Source organism: Dicentrarchus labrax, unplaced genomic scaffold (assembly GCF_905237075.1).
Source record: "Dicentrarchus labrax unplaced genomic scaffold, dlabrax2021, whole genome shotgun sequence".
Taxonomy (NCBI): Eukaryota; Metazoa; Chordata; class Actinopteri; family Moronidae; genus Dicentrarchus; species Dicentrarchus labrax.
In genome coordinates, this window is record NW_026136701.1 from 17,245,145 (window position 1) to 17,263,375 (window position 18,231).

General features: G+C 40.8%; 1 protein-coding gene and 1 long non-coding RNA gene across 6 annotated transcripts in view; both read left to right on the forward strand.

Annotated features, from left to right (window-relative positions):
• Nucleotides 1-3,729, forward strand: part of mib1 (MIB E3 ubiquitin protein ligase 1) — a 54,656-nt gene extending 50,927 nt beyond the window's left edge. For all 5 annotated transcript variants that reach the window (XM_051406187.1, XM_051406195.1, XM_051406210.1 and 2 more), the window contains exons 21-22: nucleotides 622-722; nucleotides 1,374-3,729. In XM_051406187.1, the coding sequence (XP_051262147.1) occupies nucleotides 622-722; nucleotides 1,374-1,514 (242 nt within the window). In that variant the 3' untranslated portion in view covers nucleotides 1,515-3,729. The remainder of the gene's footprint in view (nucleotides 1-621; nucleotides 723-1,373) is intronic.
• Nucleotides 3,730-10,475: 6,746 nt separating this feature from the next.
• Nucleotides 10,476-14,892, forward strand: LOC127366889 (uncharacterized). Its single transcript, XR_007885405.1, has 2 exons — nucleotides 10,476-13,929; nucleotides 14,175-14,892. It is a non-coding gene; the product is annotated as an uncharacterized LOC127366889 (long non-coding RNA).
• The last annotated feature ends 3,339 nt before the right edge of the window (nucleotides 14,893-18,231 follow it).

The following is an 18,231-nucleotide window of genomic DNA, read 5'->3' on the forward strand; positions in this document are numbered from 1 at the left end:
TCCCCTCCCTTATCAGACCCTTTTTTTAAAGGGCACCCCACAGTGCTGCCCTGGCCCCTATCCCTTCCCCTTAAACCCCCTCCCTTCCTCTTTCAGTGATGCACACACACACACGCACCCTAAACAGTATATCCCAATATGTATGTGATGCACATGCCAAGAATCACACTGGTGCTCACTATTTGTGGCAGATGTTTTCCAGTCTGGAACGGAGTCCCCAACAGGGCCTCAGTCCAGCTAATTCTTGTTGAGTGCTCGAATAATATATTCAGGCAGTTTCACACTGGTATCATTATACACATGCATGCTGTGGCTGTTAGGATGCCAGTAGCGCTGTATGATGTTTTGTCCTGTGCCAGTTTATATTTCAAATAATTACAAAGTATCCATTTCTGAATTCAAGTAATTTAAAAGTGAACGCATTGCCAACACAGACTGCTAGAGCCCAGGTCTGATTTGCCAAATGTAATAAAATTGAAAGTATGTGTTTGTGATCCGGGCTTGTTTCATAAAACTGATGTTTTAAATATAATCTAGTTTCCAGCTTGTTTTTTGTTTAGTCTCTCTTAGTGAATTCCCTTTTTTCCCTCAACATGCCTTTGTGCTGTTGTGTCCAAGCAGCCAGCGGAAACATCCCAGCCTTGCAGAGAGACAAGGACAACACTAACGTCAACGCTGACGTACAGAAGCTACAGCAACAACTCCAGGACATCAAGGAACAGGTAAGCCCAAACTGCGCTGTAGAACAGAGAACACATAGCGCTCTCTCTTCTGCCGTTAATAATCCACATCGGAGGTACAGTGAATGTGAAGATGTTGTCGCATCCCATCAGTGTCGGACATTTTGCAACAGCCTTTGTGTTACAGTTTGCTGGCATCCTCTTGATTTGGGTGTGTCAGAGGTGAAAACAAAACATATGGTGAAATGATTCATTTATTGATGTGTTTTTCCAAATTCATGCATTAATTCTTTAGTCAAAAGAGTGGCAGAAAATGCTAAAAATCGGTCACAAGTTCCCACTTTATGACTTTAGTTTGCTTGTTTTGTTTGATCAGCAGTCCAAAACCGAACGATATTCAACTTACAATTATATAAAAGATAGAAAATCAGCAGAACATTTGGTGCACTGCCATTTAAAAAATAAGGTTTTACCATAATCTAAGCCAGACACACCCTTTTTTACGTAGACACAAACCAAGTGTGGCTCATGAACTACCAAGGAAGATCCAAATGTTGTGTGATCAGACGTCTGTCATAAAGTTTTTATGTAGTGCTTGGCTCAGTTAGTGATTCTCAGTGTGTTTTTGAAAGTTAAAATGACTTAATCACAACAAAACATGAACTGTGATTGCTTCCCTTCACCTGTCTGCAGACAATGTGTCCGGTGTGTCTGGACCGGCTGAAGAACATGATCTTCATGTGTGGCCATGGCACCTGCCAGCTGTGTGGAGACCGAATGAGCGAGTGCCCCATCTGCCGCAAGGCCATCGAGCGCCGCATCCTCCTCTACTAGACGCCCCCCTACAGACTCTTTCTCCCTTTCTTCTCTTAAAGCCCACACTGACCACGCCCGCATAGCCACAATCACACCAGCTGCTGCTGCACCCGAGTTAGCCAGCCAAGGGCGTTCTCTAATGTCTTACTCGACACAACAAATGCTCTTTTTAATGGTTTGATTGTGTTCAGATGGAATTTCTGTTACAAAACAAGGAAAAGATATGAACTGACTTTTATCAGTTTTGCTGTTCTCTCATCATGTGTCCTAACTGCAGCCAGAAAGACGCTCACATTACGGGGCGTCGCCTTTTTCTCATTTTTCTCTCTACCTTTCTTTTCCCACCATCCCCTTCTCATTCTCCTTTCTGTGTCATTTTCTCAGTTTTTACTTGATATGTGAAACCTTTTATGTCTCATTTGAGTCTATGGTGGCTTCTTTAGACTCATACTCTTACTTTAGGGCCTAAGTCCCATTTCTGGATTTCATCCTAGAACAGCTCTGGACATCAGAGGAGGTGACGCAGAGGTCGGCCAGTTACCTCTTGATGTAAAGTTTTCATGCATCTGTTGCAGTCAATGCCAGCTGCAGTCAGGTTTTATTGTATTTGTAAATCTTTATGCACGTGTATTGGTATCGGAAGCTCCAGATGTGGATTTTAAGTACTTCATCTTTCACGACAGTATGGCTAAGTTTGTGACACATTGCTGTTTGCACCACTTAAAGTTTCGGTGAGTGTTTTAGCTTCATGTCTGTGTTCAGTTTGGCTGTTGTGACACGCTGTATGCCGACTGTCCTTGCAGTTGAAGACCAGATGTTGGCAGTTTTGCACTAGAAAAGCTGAGTCAGGGAAGAAGCTCTTTTCTGCACTGACTTTGGAGGTTAACTTCAGCTCAGAAATAAAAACACAAAGAGTTGTAGTAACTGCCAGGTAGCACACCATACCCGTACTTTGTTTCCAAGCTGTACCGAGAATGACGGTAGATGTCACAAACACCATTTTTGGCTGCGAATTCCAGAGCCATTGTGTAAGGGATTTAAGAATTCAAGACAAACACACAAAAACTCATGCTTCTGTCCAGTGATCAGCCCCTTGAAGTACCTGTTTGTTGTACACACAAACCCACACGATGCAAACATTTCTGTAACAAGTGTATCTTGTCACAACTTGATGTTAAACTGTTGAGACTTGGTGGTATTTGTCTGACAAAAAAAAAAAGTACAATTCAATGAGCATTGCTAATTTACCATTGATGACTGTGCCATTTGCTTCCAAAAATCTACTTGTTAAATAACTTGTATGGGGATAAGGTGCTCTTTATCTTGTATTACTTTTTTATTTAAGTGTATTTCCTTTTCTCAAAATCAACATTTATTGAGCTAGAGAGTACAATCTATTAGAGCACTAAGATGAAAATGTAGAATAAATTATTTTGTATTGCTGCCCAAAAATAGGATTTGTAGGTATCACTGCCTTCCTAATATGTAGCCTCAAAATCTCTCAAACATTCTGCTTTGATATTAATGTTGAGATACGTTCGTGATGTTTTTTTATTTGCTTTTCGTTGGCAAAAGCTTTCTAGCAATCATCAGTAGAAGCATTTTTCTCTGAAATAGGTCTCTGTACGCCTAACTTGTTCATTTGTGAAACAGAAAAAAAGACATTTTGTTGTCAAAAGTGTCAAGTATCTTTTCACCAGTGTTTTATTTGGGAGGAAAGCTAATGGTTTTTTTAAAGACAGAACTTGCCTTACCTCTTTTAAAAGGCAGTTGCCCAAGTGGAGACTCAGCAAGGTGGCTCGCTTGCTCCGCTATGTGGGAATTTGCAACCGCATACAAGCATTTTTTTATTTTTTTTTCCTTTTCGTTTTATGACTGAAAGCAAACTTTGTTGAGTACAGTTTTGTTTCTTTTCATTGATCATGATAACACTTTAAGCTAGAAGCACTAATACGCTTTATGGTAGTGTTGTCTTGTTATGGTTGTTCTGAAAAAGCCGATTTTATACTTTTATTTTCAATACCTGTAACTGTCCTGTTGGAAATGTATCAGTAGTATTTTCTTTGGCATGAATGTTTGACATATGCAGTACGACATGTATCATGGAAACCGTTCAGTCTGTATTGCTATTAAGTGCTTTTAAAACAACCATATAGCTGAAATAAAGTTCTAAATGAACCATGGGACATTAGAAGTTTGTTTTTCTAACATCTTCTACTGAATTGTTCATTAACTTGTTTTGTTTTGTTTTGTTTTTCAAGTGGAGCTCTGATGTAGTTTGCTTCTTATGAGCAGTAAATTAACATTTTGTTGCTTTTCTCCTGCTGTGCGGTGTCTGCCTCACAGAGGAGACAGGGTGGCAGAGATGGGAGGTGTGAGGTAATTGAAAATGCTAACACCTAATAATGACTCAGCACCAGCGTGTGATAGGTCAGCTATGCAAATCAGAGAGAGAGAGAGAAAAGAGAGTAAAGAGCAAAGAAAACCACTCAGGGGAGATGAGAGAGACCTGAATAGAGTGATGCATCTTCTCCAGTGAGCGGTGTGACAGCGGGACATCTGACAAGGCATCTCCATAGCACTAAGGAATTATGACCAAAGGCCATTTATGTTCTAGCTCATTGACTAGTCCATTCATAACCTGGACATCTTTGGGCTTGGCTCACATGCAGCAGAGGTTTGCCGCTGCTCATAACAAGACATTCATCATGCTGTCACCCTCTCACTCTGTCAATACACGCTGACTGTAGGGGAGACTATGACACCTCCTTATACCCTCTCAGATCACTTGGCAAAAGGCCTAGACAGTTGGTGTATAGTCTGGTGTCATGTATTTGGTACTCTGTCATTTTATACTCTAGTACCTGTCTTTGAAACAATGGGCCTTCATATAGTTCTCCTGCTACAGTGTTGGGCAGCGAGTGAAAGGCTGCTGCTGGCCACTTCCTGAGTGGAGAATATACACTACATTGCCATAAGTGTGTGGACATGTTCACAGTTTATTGTTTGGTCCCCTAAATTCTACTTAAGAGAAATGTTAATACTACAGCACACAATGATGTTGTAAAATGAGATGTATTCTTGTAGTTTTACTTATTTTACAATTTTTTTATTAGGATGATTGACATACTGTAACGAATGGTAACTATGTATATTTTACTGTTCAAAATGTTCCCGTTTCTTTGAAGATGGGGAAGTATATAATGCTTTGCACATTGCTTATAGTGTCAGTAATTCTTAGGCTTGGTGGAGTGATGTATAACATTTGTTGTCAGAGTTCTGCTCTCCACTCAAAGCAGAACGAAGTTACCTAGAAGCATGGCCGCCACTAAGGATTATTTTCATTGTGATTAATTTGATTGTTTTTTGGATTCATAATTTCATTTTCTGGACTTAACATGTCAAGAAATGAAAAAGTCATAATTTACCCCACCAATTCCAAGTCTCGGTTTTGTCGCCCAAAATCCAAAGAAATTCCAGTTACAAATAAAACAACAATCTTCACATTGAATCAAGCTCAACCCTATATGTTGCAGCTGTAGTTGTATGCCGTAACATAGATTTTGTAGTGGCTGAACTCACTGATGCACTTGAGGCTGCATGGGAGCAAATCCCTACTTTTGGCCATGTAGTGTATGTGAGAATCATAAAAATCACAAAATGATGCTGTTAAAAATAATCTGCAAGATCAATAGAGACATTTAGGAACATGCTGCCTGTCCATGCAGACCAGCCCTGCTTTGCTGACTGACTGTCAGGGTGCTGGAGACGCCACTATCTCTCCTGATCCTGGGGAGGATCCCTGACCGCCGCGCCTGCCGGTTTCAGCTGCTTGAAGACTGCAGTGTTTGCTGACTGGACTGCAGGGGTTGTTACTCCCACACCGGGGGGTCAGCTAATCCACCGGCAGTGTGTGAGTGATGGTGGCCCGGCTCTGCAGGCTTGACTGAGCAGCAGATAGAGATGAATTGAACCCCTGGAGAGGAGAGCGGGCAACCACGATCAGGAAAATGACTGACCCTGCTTCAAGTCTCTGCTGTGATCACTGAGAAGGGTCAGTGACATCCATCTGCTGCCAGAGTCAGCATGCTGCAGGGGAGGAAAAGTCTGTGTCCCCCTACCTCAGACTTTGCCCTTGGCACTGATTCTGAAGTTATGACAGAAATGAATATATTCTCTCTACTGTGAAGTGGGGCTCTGACAACTGGGTATTGACATGCAGGTTTCATAGCACATCACAAGGTGGCAGTACACTCAATGACTACATTCTGTAGGTCTCTCCTGTCATAGATACACTTATGTTTGTGGATAAATCAACAATATTTACAGTAGGACACTTACTCATGCATTCTATTCTGGTCTGAGAGCTAGTTATAGACACGATAATTCATCTAGGAAGTTATTCTTTGTTGGTTTCAGAGCAGTAGGCTCACTTTGAAACGGAGTTGTTAATCATCACCTCGGCTGGCAGCAAAGCTTAAATTTACTACCACATCTTGATGCAGAACTTGAACTTCACTTGTTGTGATGCCAGTTGTGCTCCGTTGCTGCTAGAAACACCATTAGGGACATCTCATTAAACTGTCTGAGCAAAACTTAAGCCCGGACCAAGAGGTGAAGATCCTTCAGGGTCTCAGCATTGAGCTACGAAAACAGAAAGTTTGCTTGATGAACATTAAAAGCATTTTTCCGATTTTACTGTATTAATTTGTGAAGTCTCATTGGGAAATTATTGTAGGTTTGGCATTTCAACCCACAGAAATTCATTCAGTCACTGCCATCTGCAATGCATTTTTTTATAACATATTATTTGAAATTTTCAAATTCTCAGAAGTATGTTTTTTGTTTAAAAAAAAGAAACATAAAACCTGTAGCTGCAGAAATCAATTCTTGGATTCAGTTGGACCACATAGATAAAGAAAAACGGGAGAAATGCTTCTTTCCATCTGTTTTGGCCACTTGGGCCTTGCTTCCATGTTGGAGGAATTGATCGTGGACTGTCTGAAGGTCCTCTCCCTCTCTTTCTCTCTCATGTCATCCAGTTCAGAGGTCCTATTGAATTTATTGTCTCGGTTTATGGTTGGGCTGGGCAAAGTGCAATCTGGCTGTCTGGACAGACTCTTCGAGGACCAGAGAAGAAGGGAAGGGCCTGAAGTGGGGCCTGAGGATTTGTGTGTGTTGCATTTTGGGACCAATTTATTTTTTTATTTTTTTATTTTTTTAAGCCAGTGAATTGGGGACATTTGTCAAACTGAAGGCATAAACTGTTCTGCTTTAACTGCTAGTGCAATCAGGAGCTAAACTGTCTTCTTCGTTTTCATAATCATTTACAGGTAGAATTAAGCGTGGTTACGGTTATGGTAAACGTTCAGGGAATTGCTTGATGTCCCCTTATGTGATATAACCATACATGTGTTTGTCTGTTTGTATGGGTGGGTTGGTGTACCTGAAAGCAGCAGCCCCACCTCCACAGTAAAGCCATAAACTCAGTTATCCTCTCCCACAGATCCCTCCTCAAAACATATAGGTCCCTGACATGCTGATTGCTTTATTGATATTGATCAGGGCAAAGTGTCAAAGCACTCGTCCATCTCTCTCTCCGTGGGTGATTGTTATTTAAAGATGTAGAGGGAGAAGGTTTACACAAACAACACCTAGTAAGCTCCATTATATATGTGGGTATAAAATTCCTTTAACTAAAACAAGCAAAAACAAGTATTTTAGCAATACTTTTTTATAGTATATTGTCTACCTTTTTGTAATTTAGTTACATTTTTTGTGTTTAAATGTAATTTCAATATTTTTTTTATTATTCTTATAATTGCCTTTTGTATTTTACAAACAAAAAATCATGTGGTTTCAGGACAGCAGCGTGGTTTAAAGTTGTGCACTGGGTTACAACCAGTATTCCTTACTGATTATTTCAAGTTCAGCGTTTACGGGCAAATTGCGTCAGTCACAAATGCTTTGCCCGGTATTACTTATTATCACACTTAATTTATTTATTTAGACCCACAGGAGTTCATTTAATTTTGTTCATTTAATGATCCTGACAAAGTAAAACTTGGCTTTTAACATCCTGAAACCAAATTTTCTGTGGCTTTTGACCTATTGGTTTCAGCTCCACTCAGTGCTTGTTCTTATCATCACAGCATTGGAGGCTGGAGCCTGCATGCCACATTTACAGTGCAAATGTTATCGTTCCAATGACACTTTAAACAGTCTTTATCAATATATAGTCATTCAAGGTTTATGAGCTTTGATAAAATGCCACTAGCCAAGCAGGGTCATTACAATGTGTAGCAACGAGGTGCATGGTTTTTAAGATTATAATTATTATTTTGCAAGGATCATCTGTAACTTTTAATCCTTGACAGGTAAAATAAACACTCGGCATGTCGAGTGCAAAAGATATTGATTTTCTTCTCAGGAAGAGCAGCATAAGGGCAAACTACAGTGTGAGATTGGCAGAACCTTATCATCCTATTATCTTTAAAACAGTGGGTTATCATAATTGCTTACTTAATAATTCTATAAAACTGTGGAGGTGCAACCTTTGCCTAGGCAGTAAACTGTCAGGTGCTTTTGATGCTGAGATTTAAAAGATTCCTGACGGGGTTAGAAATGCTGCAACCTATTAATTTTATTGGGTAGATTACAAACACTAACAGAACAGTAATTTACAGTCATGTAAAAATGGTGAAAAATAAATAAGTAATTTAGGATTAAGTGGATTAACTAACGCAGAAAGCATCATTTGTAAAGAACCACTATTAGTGTGTTCATAATCTAGATTTATTTATTTGAAAAAGGCATGAATAGCTACCATATTACCCGGTTACACCAGAGCAACAAGTAAATTCTTATTAATTAAATAATTAACTAATAGAAACTAGAGCTGTCTTTAGATGTGATACATTTCACACCTCTGCAGGTATGTAGAACAATGGGGTAGACATTCTTAATCAACAAGTGCAAACCTCAACACATTCAACTCTCAACTAAGCAAACAATGTGGTGTTGATGACACTGTCCTCCTGCATGGTGCCAGGTGACGGTCTCTAAACAAGGTTGGCTCTGGGAGTAGTATTTAAGCCACATGCGAGAGTTCAACAGTTTGTAATCCTTGTGAAGTTAGACAGAGACAATAAGGAAACTCCCCAAGCTGAATTCCCCTGAGCGATCCGTTTTTGTTTCTAACTATTTCTTTCCATTACTGGAAGAAAAAAAAAAACAGGAGGTTCTATGGAGACAGCAAATGCTACAAAGACACGTAGTATAACAAAACAAGCGTACATCTGACAGGTGCTCGCCTCCGCCGAGCAGACAGTAACCTTGGAGGGAGTAGACAGGAATGCAGCAGCACCCTATCTGAGCTCAGAGGGAAATACTGACTGCAAAGGCCTGTTTTTTTGTTCAGAGAGAAAAATCAATATTCCAGAGTCCATCACACGGGCAGGCATTTTGGTCTTTTTTTTTTTCCATGTGGGTTCCAGCTATGTGAAACAGGCTCAGAGTGACCCCTGGAAAAAATAGTTAATGCCTAACTTCTTTATCTTTGTTTTACAGCCAAGGGTTGTACCTCCAAATCAATACACGATACACAAATATCCCCGGGCTCCATGTTCTAGACAGAGAGCGGTGACGAGAGCTTGAGAGTTAGCCGGCCTCACACCACCTGGCTGAGAGAAAGGGCCTTTTTTTTTTTAAGTCCAAAGGCTTCTGGTAGAGTCAGTGTAGAAAGAGTGAGGCTGGATTATATACCAGGGCTGCCATAGAAAGCAAAAGGCAAGACTTTATCAACATTCAAAAGTTGTCATGTTTTGACAATTTAAAGGTTAATTTAGGAATAATTGTACTTTTTGGGTACACACTTATTTACTTTCTTGCAGAGTTAGACAAAAAGATCAATGTCTCTCTGTGAACATGAAGCTAGTCACCAGCCGGTTAGCTTAGCATAGGCGTAAAGACTGGAGATTTTATGGCAGCCAAGAGAAATTCTAGCACACAAACCCCCGCAACTCTGATTTAGTGAACTAAGATGTCTGTAGGCAGATTTTATAACCTCTGGACAGAGTCAGGCTAGCTCTTTCCAGTCTTTATGCTGAGCTAAGCTAACTTGCTGCTATAGTTGGCATACAGACATGAGAGGTATCACTCTTCTAGTATAAAATGAATAAGTGTTTTCCCCAAATTACTCTAACTACTCTTTTAATACGTGTTTATATTCAATTATTCGTTTTTTAGTTTTTGCTTTGTGTCTGAGTCAAAAAGACACTAACATGATTTTCATGGAATACTCTCAACCTGCACTGGAACAATTTTCACACCAGAAAATCCCCCGTCCTGTTAATATTAGGTTTGAAGGTCTCAGCATGCATCCTGGGAATGCAGCATCTGGACCTTGATAGCAGACCAGCAATTTGCTGTTATTACAAACCCCACTGGATGGACAGTCGAAACTCACTCCATGTTTACAGCAAAGACCAACAAGCTTGAGGTTTTCTCTCCTCTTTGTGTCTACGCTGACCAAGATAGTTGATATCTGTCACTGTCTGGTACTCTGTCCCCGCAGACCTTGTAGCGAATCAACAGAGCAGCTCCCAGACAGATAAAACGCCAAATCAGACTCTCAGAGGCCTAAAGCAGGTTCCAGTTCCCAACCAGTGTTATGGTGAGAGAAAGGAGCATCCACTTAGGGAGGACAGACAACCCCCCTCCCACCCCACCCCTACCCCCCCTTTCTCTGATAGTAGCTGGTAATCTCTGAGGTCGACCTGTCAGTCAGGTCCTGGAGACAGATGACGTGAGGCCCCTGATAGGCTGTCTCCAACGAAGGAGACACCAGCCGGCCGCACGGGGCTGATGGGACAGAGAGCAGGACCCAGGGCGACGGACGGATGGCGGGGCTGACGGGGGAGGGCAGGAGAAATGAAGACAAGGTGGGTCAGGGAGGTGGTGTGGCAGAGGAATGCCAAGGCAGAGAGGTGGGGGTCATGGAGAAGGTCTCCTGATGAGCAGAGAGACAGTTCTCTGCTGGAGATCGTTGCATGGCTGACAAAGTTTACTTAACACCAACCCCTGGGAGCTCAGGTCACCATGGGGGGGAGGAGACCCCGTTCTCCTCCAGCTCAGAGAGTTAGGTTGTTGTCATAAAAGGATCTGAACAACAGTGAGGAGACAGAATGATTAAGGGCCTCTGTGGCACTGAGAGAAGGTTTTGCTGGTCCAATACATTCAAGCCATAACCATACGCAAATCAATTTGCAGTGATTACAGAACCAATTTTCAGTCAAGTTACATTGTTGTTATAAAGTTTGCAAGCAGGGACAAGGGAGAATTCCTCCTTGTTGGTGAATCTAAGACATCTGTCGTTTATGAAAAACTACAAAGCTCCTAATATAATTTTCACAACATCCGTGTTAACATATTGTTTGCCATCCAGGTCTGATTTCCCGACATCATAAATGTGAGGCTTTTTCTGTAGCTGACTTTTAAACCCCAGATGTTGGAGTTTCCCACAGTAAAGCACGCCAACAAGGAAGCGTTTAATAAATGCGCCGCCTCCTACAATATCAACCTCACAATGATAATACAAAAGAAAGTGGAGTTTATACAGTGATGACGTAAACTTAAATCCTTAAATGATTCTAATTTCTAATTTCAGATACATTTTACCCCCCATTAAAGGATCAGTGTAGTATTTAGTGGCATCCTGCGGTGTAGCTACAGATTGCAACACCCTTGCTTCACCTTCCCCTTTCAAGCATGAAGGAGAAACTACAGGTGACCATAAAACCTGTGTCTGCTTTTGGTTCTGTTTGGTTTGTCTGCTCATAACAGCTCATTCTAAGGTAACAAAAACACAATGATTCCTATATGCAGGTGATTATTCACTAATGAAAACATACCTATGCATATTATATTTCATTTCTGCCACTAGATCCTCCTAAATGTTACACACTGGATCTTTAAGGCAACAGCCATCCTCTCTGCCACATGCTGTTGTGCAAGGTTAGCCCTTTAATGCCTTTTAAATGTTTTTTGCTTAACCCTCATTACCCAACTCTCCTAATTTGTGTAGTCCGATTAAATTTGTTACAGTGTGCTGATTATTTACTCAAAGGTGTGATCGACTATATCAGAAACATTAAATGACTATCTTTCTTATCAAATTTTTACTACAGTGCTACAAAGTTAAGTTATCAAATCATTTAAAGAGTGACTGGTAAAAGTGCCAGAGAAATACTACCTTATTGTACTCTGATATTTTTCTTACTACTACCTTGTCTGGGTGCGGCACACAACCTGAAACGTATTGCTTTATTTTAACAAATTTTCTGAAACAGCAGGGAATTGTAGTTTTCGGCAAATGCCCCTCAACCAGGAATAAATAGTGAATTTGTGTGGACTACTTTCAGGTGCACAAAAATGCTCTTACAGCAGCAGGACGGTGTGTGTGTGGAATTGCCTCAAAATATATGAAACCGATCATGTTCATGGTAAGGAGGAATCATATAACAGTGTGGCTCACTGATGTGTTTGTGATTGTTTTTAGACAACAATGGAGATCACAAACTTGATCAGCCTTTGGCGACAGAGTGTAAAATGCTGTGCTGAAATTAACTGGGGTTTGAGTATGTCAAATGTGACTGAAAAGCACGTCACTGCTAAAAATAAATCTAAATGTAAAATGCAAGAAACCTCCAGTATTTCTTTCAATATTTAGATGGGTAAAGGTCCTCATCATCCAAAACCAATATAGCAGTATGGAAAATATACTGTAGTAATGTAGATATTTCCGCTTTAAACAAAAAATAAACTATATAACAGCTAGAAAATGACATGTATTGGTTATCTTACATACAAACCTTCTCTGTATAGGTTACATTTTCATCCTTAAACAGGTCACCATCGTGGCCCTGCCTCAGATAAACAGAATGTAATACATATGCCAAATGTTTCTACTTTGTTTCACTTTTGGCTGTGTGTGCTGTAACAGAGATACACTGTCACTAGGCAACTGACAAAGGCTATCAGTATTACTTTAACGTGTCAACAAATCCAAAGTAATCCTGAATAAGTAGCGATAGTCATTTGTTTAATGTAAAGATGTTATAAATTTTTACAAGCTGACAGTGTTGGCTCACTTCTCCCCTGTTCTTTAATCAGAGTAAGTCTTCACTTCAGTGCAGCAGACAGTGTTTCCTCGATGGCAGCTACTGCCCATGACTCCTATTAGATTACAGGGGAGATTTATCGAACTGGCTTCCGGTTTTTCAGATAGGATAGTGACAACACTTATCTCCAGATATTCCCTTATCAAAAAACAATTTAGTGAGAGAAACAGACATTAGCCCAGATTTTTTTACACTACCGAGTACTCCAGCTTTGCCTTCTCGGTACAAGGGTCTGTTTGCACTGTGTACACACGCACACTTCCATCTGCCTGGATAGAGAAGCATTAACATTGCCTTGGTGCGCTCTTGATGTCACTGCCATTACGTTCGCATCAAGCTCTTGGACTTTGAGACTTGATCAATTCTGCTCAGACGTGGAATACTGACAAAAGGTATATCGCAAACCAACTGTAGAAAGAGAAGACCTGACTGCTGTGAAGTTTCTGGAAGTACTGCTGTGTGTGTGTACATTTATGCACAAGTGTAGTGGTGTGTGTGTGTGTATGTGTGTGTGTGTGTGTGTGTATGGTTAACCTGGCAGCAGGGATGGGCCAACAGGCCAGACTTAGCAGCTGGTGAGAGAGGTCACTACAGGAGAAAGAGCCGGTGGGTCACCATGAGGTTATCCTGACCTGAGCTTCATTTTGTGCTGTCTCTATTTATCAAGAACCAAGGAAGGCATGTGTTTTGTTCGGGTGGGTGCCTGCCAGTGCTTGTGTATGGATAGAGAAAGCGAGACAACGGAAAGCAATGGCAAATTTTGAAACAGCTACAAGATTTTGACAGTGGTGTTTGTCAAATATTCATTTGTGTGTGTGTGTGTGTGTGTGTGTGAAGCCAGAAGGCCATCTGGGGGAGTTGGGCAGACAGATAGCACTCACTCCTGTTAGTGTGACCCTGGAAGGATAGCTGAAGAAAAACTGGACAATAAAGTTGTACAGAGCATGACGAGGTTTTATGGAGCTAATAGCAAAGTCGATCTCTAGTAACTGAACCTGTTCTAACCAAAGACCTTACTTTTTTCCCCAAACACCTGTTGGCATGTCAGATGAGATGGTTCACGTAAAGCTGATGTGCCCAACAAGCATTCAGACTATTTGTTCTTTCTGTGGATGATGCCTGTAAAAGGGGCTGCAGGTGCTTGGGCCAGGGGCACAGTGTCTAGGGGCCATGTTAACGATTAACACAGCCATATAACACTGTTACTGATTACCGCCTCCCGCTCTTGAGACTCCCACTGACCTGAGTCACAGGTAGGAATCCCACTAGGTGTGTATTTGTGTGTGTGTGTGTGTGTGTGTGTGTGTGTGTGTGTGTGTGTGTGTGTGTGTGTGTGTATGTGTGTGCATGTATGCACGCTCCTACGGTGTGCCTTTTACACACCAGCCTTCACCATGCGTGGTGTCGGAAAGCAGCCTACCTCCCAGTCATAATTCTTTTTTCTTCTTCCTTTCCCTCCCTCTATTCATCCCTCTTTGCTTCCTTCTCTCCCACACAGACTTGTGCACACAGTTCAGTCCTCACCCTCGCTGGATCTTTTCAACGACCTTCATGATGACCTTTCTCCGTTCTGCCATAAAATGCCAAGATGTATAGATGTTTTCTACAAAGTTAAGAGGAGCCACGTTTGTCATGTAGTGCTCCAGATACTTCATTTGGGGGCAAAAGTCTAAGGTGTAGAGGACACTGATGAATGACTCACAGAACATGTACAGCAAGGCTGCTGTGAGATGAGGAAACGTTAAGGTGTTGTACTTACATGCTTTGTGATAAGAACTCTGCTTATGCTACGTTACGTTGTAATGTTTACAACAAGCGCAGGAAGATAAAGACTGTCGTAAGCAGTTTATGAATTATTCTTTCACCAAATAAAATATCCTCAAAGCTCTGTAATGAGACGTGTTGTGATTTTCACTGTCATTACTGCTACATCCTCTTGTCTGGCATTTGGATGAGAAGATCGATACCACTCGAATGTCTAAAGTTTAGAGCTTGACCCAGGAGGTGATTAGCCTAGCTTAGCATAAAGATTAGAAGCAGGTGGAAACAGCTCGCATAGTTAAAAAATGCGTACCTAACACCTCTAAAGCTCACTAGTTAACATGTTTTATCTTGTTTGTTTAATCAGTGGTTCTAAAGGGAGTTGCCTTCATCCCTCCTTACAGCATGTAACTCCCTGTCGTTTTTACATTTCATTTTATGTACGGATTAAAATACAACACTACAATGTTTATTAGTAAGCTTTAGAGGTACGTGTTGGCTTACTTTTGATCTCTGGAGTGCATCACACTAACGGCTTCCCCTGCTTCTAGTCTTTATGCCAAGCTAAACCTTCTCATTAAACTCTGATCAAATAAACATTTCCCCGCAAAAGCTGAACAATTCTTTCATTTTTTTTCTTTCTTTCATTGTGTCAATAAACTCAACAATTTAAAATTATTCATATAATTTAGCTTGCAGCCTGAATCAACTGTGCAGAAAGAGATGGTTACACAGTTGACTTTTTTGTGTTTTCCCAATCATGTGTCATGTTGGATCAGTGAAATCCCCTTTAATAAAAAAAGACATTTGCAAAAATATTCTGGCAAAATTAGTTCACTGAAAAGATTTTAAAGATTACTTCTTTTTTGTTTACTCTATTCCTCCTGACTGACTCAGTGTCTCTTCTTTTCTCAAGTTTGTTGCTGTATAAATCTTTTTCACAGCAGCCATTTTGACATGAAATAGTTGGGTAAAAACAGGTATTAACAATGGCAACTATTAAGGTTCAGAGCCCTTCGAGTAAGCCAACATGCACAATAATAGCACCCTGACTCAGTTTGACCTTATTGGAACAGAATCTTAATTCATATCATTGGTAATACCTTTGTTTATCCTACTAAAATGGCTGAAAAAAATGCCAAAATGGCTACCAAAATGGTTTACAAGTCCGTTATCACTGTTTCACAGATTTTGTTTTTTCAACTAACATTGTGTCATGGAGTTACACGGAAGATACCAGCTGTGACAACCGCTCCAGCCTTGCTTTGATTCACCGGCATTATCATGTTATGTTTATTGTGTTTCATGGATAATATCAGCCAGTCCAGACCTCAGACCCCAGCGCAGTCTGCCTGCCTGGATGCAGTATTTCGGGGCTATAATGCTGCATTTTAGCAGATCTGTAAACACTGGGCTTAGTGGAGCCTAAGCACCTAAGCTGCTGACCGGTGTCTATCAAAACAAACCACACACGCTGGCCACGGTGTCTGGGGTCAAGCTGGAGGACTTCTCCTTTTGAAGTTCAGAATGGGATTCATTTTCACGTTTGTTTGGAAACACAATCAAATTATATTTCTAAGGCAGTTTTTTATGTTCATAAAAGTATCCAACAGTTTTCCAGCTTCAAGTGTACATTCAGTCTTTACATATTTATATTATAGTTATACAACTTTGGTTACGATAACAGCATTCTTGTGAAATAACTGGCAATGTGGACGTGACTTTGACACTGAACGGAAGTCAGGCCAATCGAGGACTGAGCCAATGGCAAGTCAGATCAGCCATGTCTTTCTTAGCCTCTTTTGTTGAGGCGTACAGTGCAAGTCACAATAAGGGATTTAACTGTACGTGCTGCAGATCACCCTGATATGGCCTAAATTTTTTTTTTTTTTAAATAGGAGACCCAGTGGTGGCAGTCAGAGCGTCAGTGTTTGTTAGATACGGGAGAAGGGCAACACGACTCATGTTTAATTTTGCTGTCATAGTCACACAAGGAAAGTCTGCATTCGAAACCAATCTGTTACTGTGAAGTAGAAGGGATTGTGACACATTGTTTTTCGACTAAGCCGCGTGTTTTCTGCCAACAGGGACACAAACCAGTCTGCGATATTATACTCCCACCATGGGCAAACATGCAAACACAGCGAGCCACTGCTCCGTGTGGTACAGTACACACCGTTAGAGAGGGCACAAAGGAAAGCGCATGATTGGTGTGTTTGACAGCGATCTGATAAAACCATAATTGGAGCATGTAGAATGCATATGTTTCTCAGTCAAACAAAAGCCCTGGTCACGCCATAGAAACTACCTCTCAATGTTTTCATTGTCTGGCAACTGACTAAAGTGAAGGAGAGGGCGACAGAAACCTCCAAGTCAGTCTGAGAGTGTATTTAATGTGTGCGGAAGGGGAGCTGTGTGAATGTGTGTTTGTCTGCATGTGTGTAAAGTGTGAGAGGCTGGGACATGGCGAGGTTGTACGGTCATGGAAGGACAAGTGCAGTGCAAAGTTGGCCAAGTCTGGTGGAGCTCCAGAGCTCTTTGAGTGAAGCTCAAATCTTATCAGATCTCAGAGGGCTTATTTGTTCTTCTGACTGAAAAGCTATAGACACATTTGAACACATTTTCCCCTGAAAGGAAAGTTTAACTGTATTTACAGAAGGTCAAGGCCAGACTTCGGAACTTCCTGCTTGGATAGACAGTTTCTTTGAGACATTGTTTAGCATCTTACTGCTATTCTGCATGCATTTAGAAGGCGGGTGGAGCCAAATTACACCCCCCCCAAAAAAAAATAATAATAATAATTCAAGTGGTATCCAGCCATAGATAGATATGTGGATAATTTTGGTTTTATCTATCCAGGTGTGGCAATATATGTCCCAGAGATTTTTGCCTCCACCACTGTGAATAGTTTTATAGTGTTGACAATGGTCTCTATAAAGAAACCACATTAAGAATTAGATAGATGGTATTGTATATGCTCAAGCTGTATCTTGCTTTCATAATATACCCCACAGTGATTTGTTTATTCACTTTGTTTTATAGCCTAGATATAATGGTATAAGTAGCAGAAGACTATTTTCATGCAATCACTGTATAAACATTCTGTCATGCAGTGTGACAGACAGCGACAGTTACAGCGAGCAGATGGCTTCGCTAGATGACTGCTGAACCTGTTTTTCAACTAGCTTGAAGCTCCTCACAATGGCATCAGAAATGTGTGGGTTGTGTCTACATGGTATAGGTGTGATCCTGATATGTAATTACATTTTTGAAGAGGTGCATCAGCTACAGTGGCTCCATATATAGGCTCCATATATTGTAACCAATTTCTGGTTACACTTTATGGGACTAGATTATTATTTTTTTTATTATTTGAGATCAAACAGCTAGAGGGATGACAGGAAACGAGAGGAGAGATAAACATACTCATTTATTGAAGTAGCGCTAAAGTAATGTGCAAATTAAGGTGAAATATAAGATCAAGGAGACATTGTTGACAATAGGTGCCAGAAAATTGTAGGTGCATGAAAAACAAATGCAGTTTTTTGAAAGAAAAAGATAGAGAAGGATTAAGAGAAAAATTAATATTAGTAAGTTCTCTCAGAAGAGGAATACCTTTGCCTTGAATTTTGAGCATTGAACCAGGGCCTTTGCGGCCCATGGTCACAGCCTTGAGCCCTCAGCCCCTGGGGTACTCCCTGTCCCATGACTCAGCCATCATTAAATATATTATCTACACTTGTGCTTCTACAATTTCTGCTTTCTGATCATTTATCTTAAATATAATTTCAGTG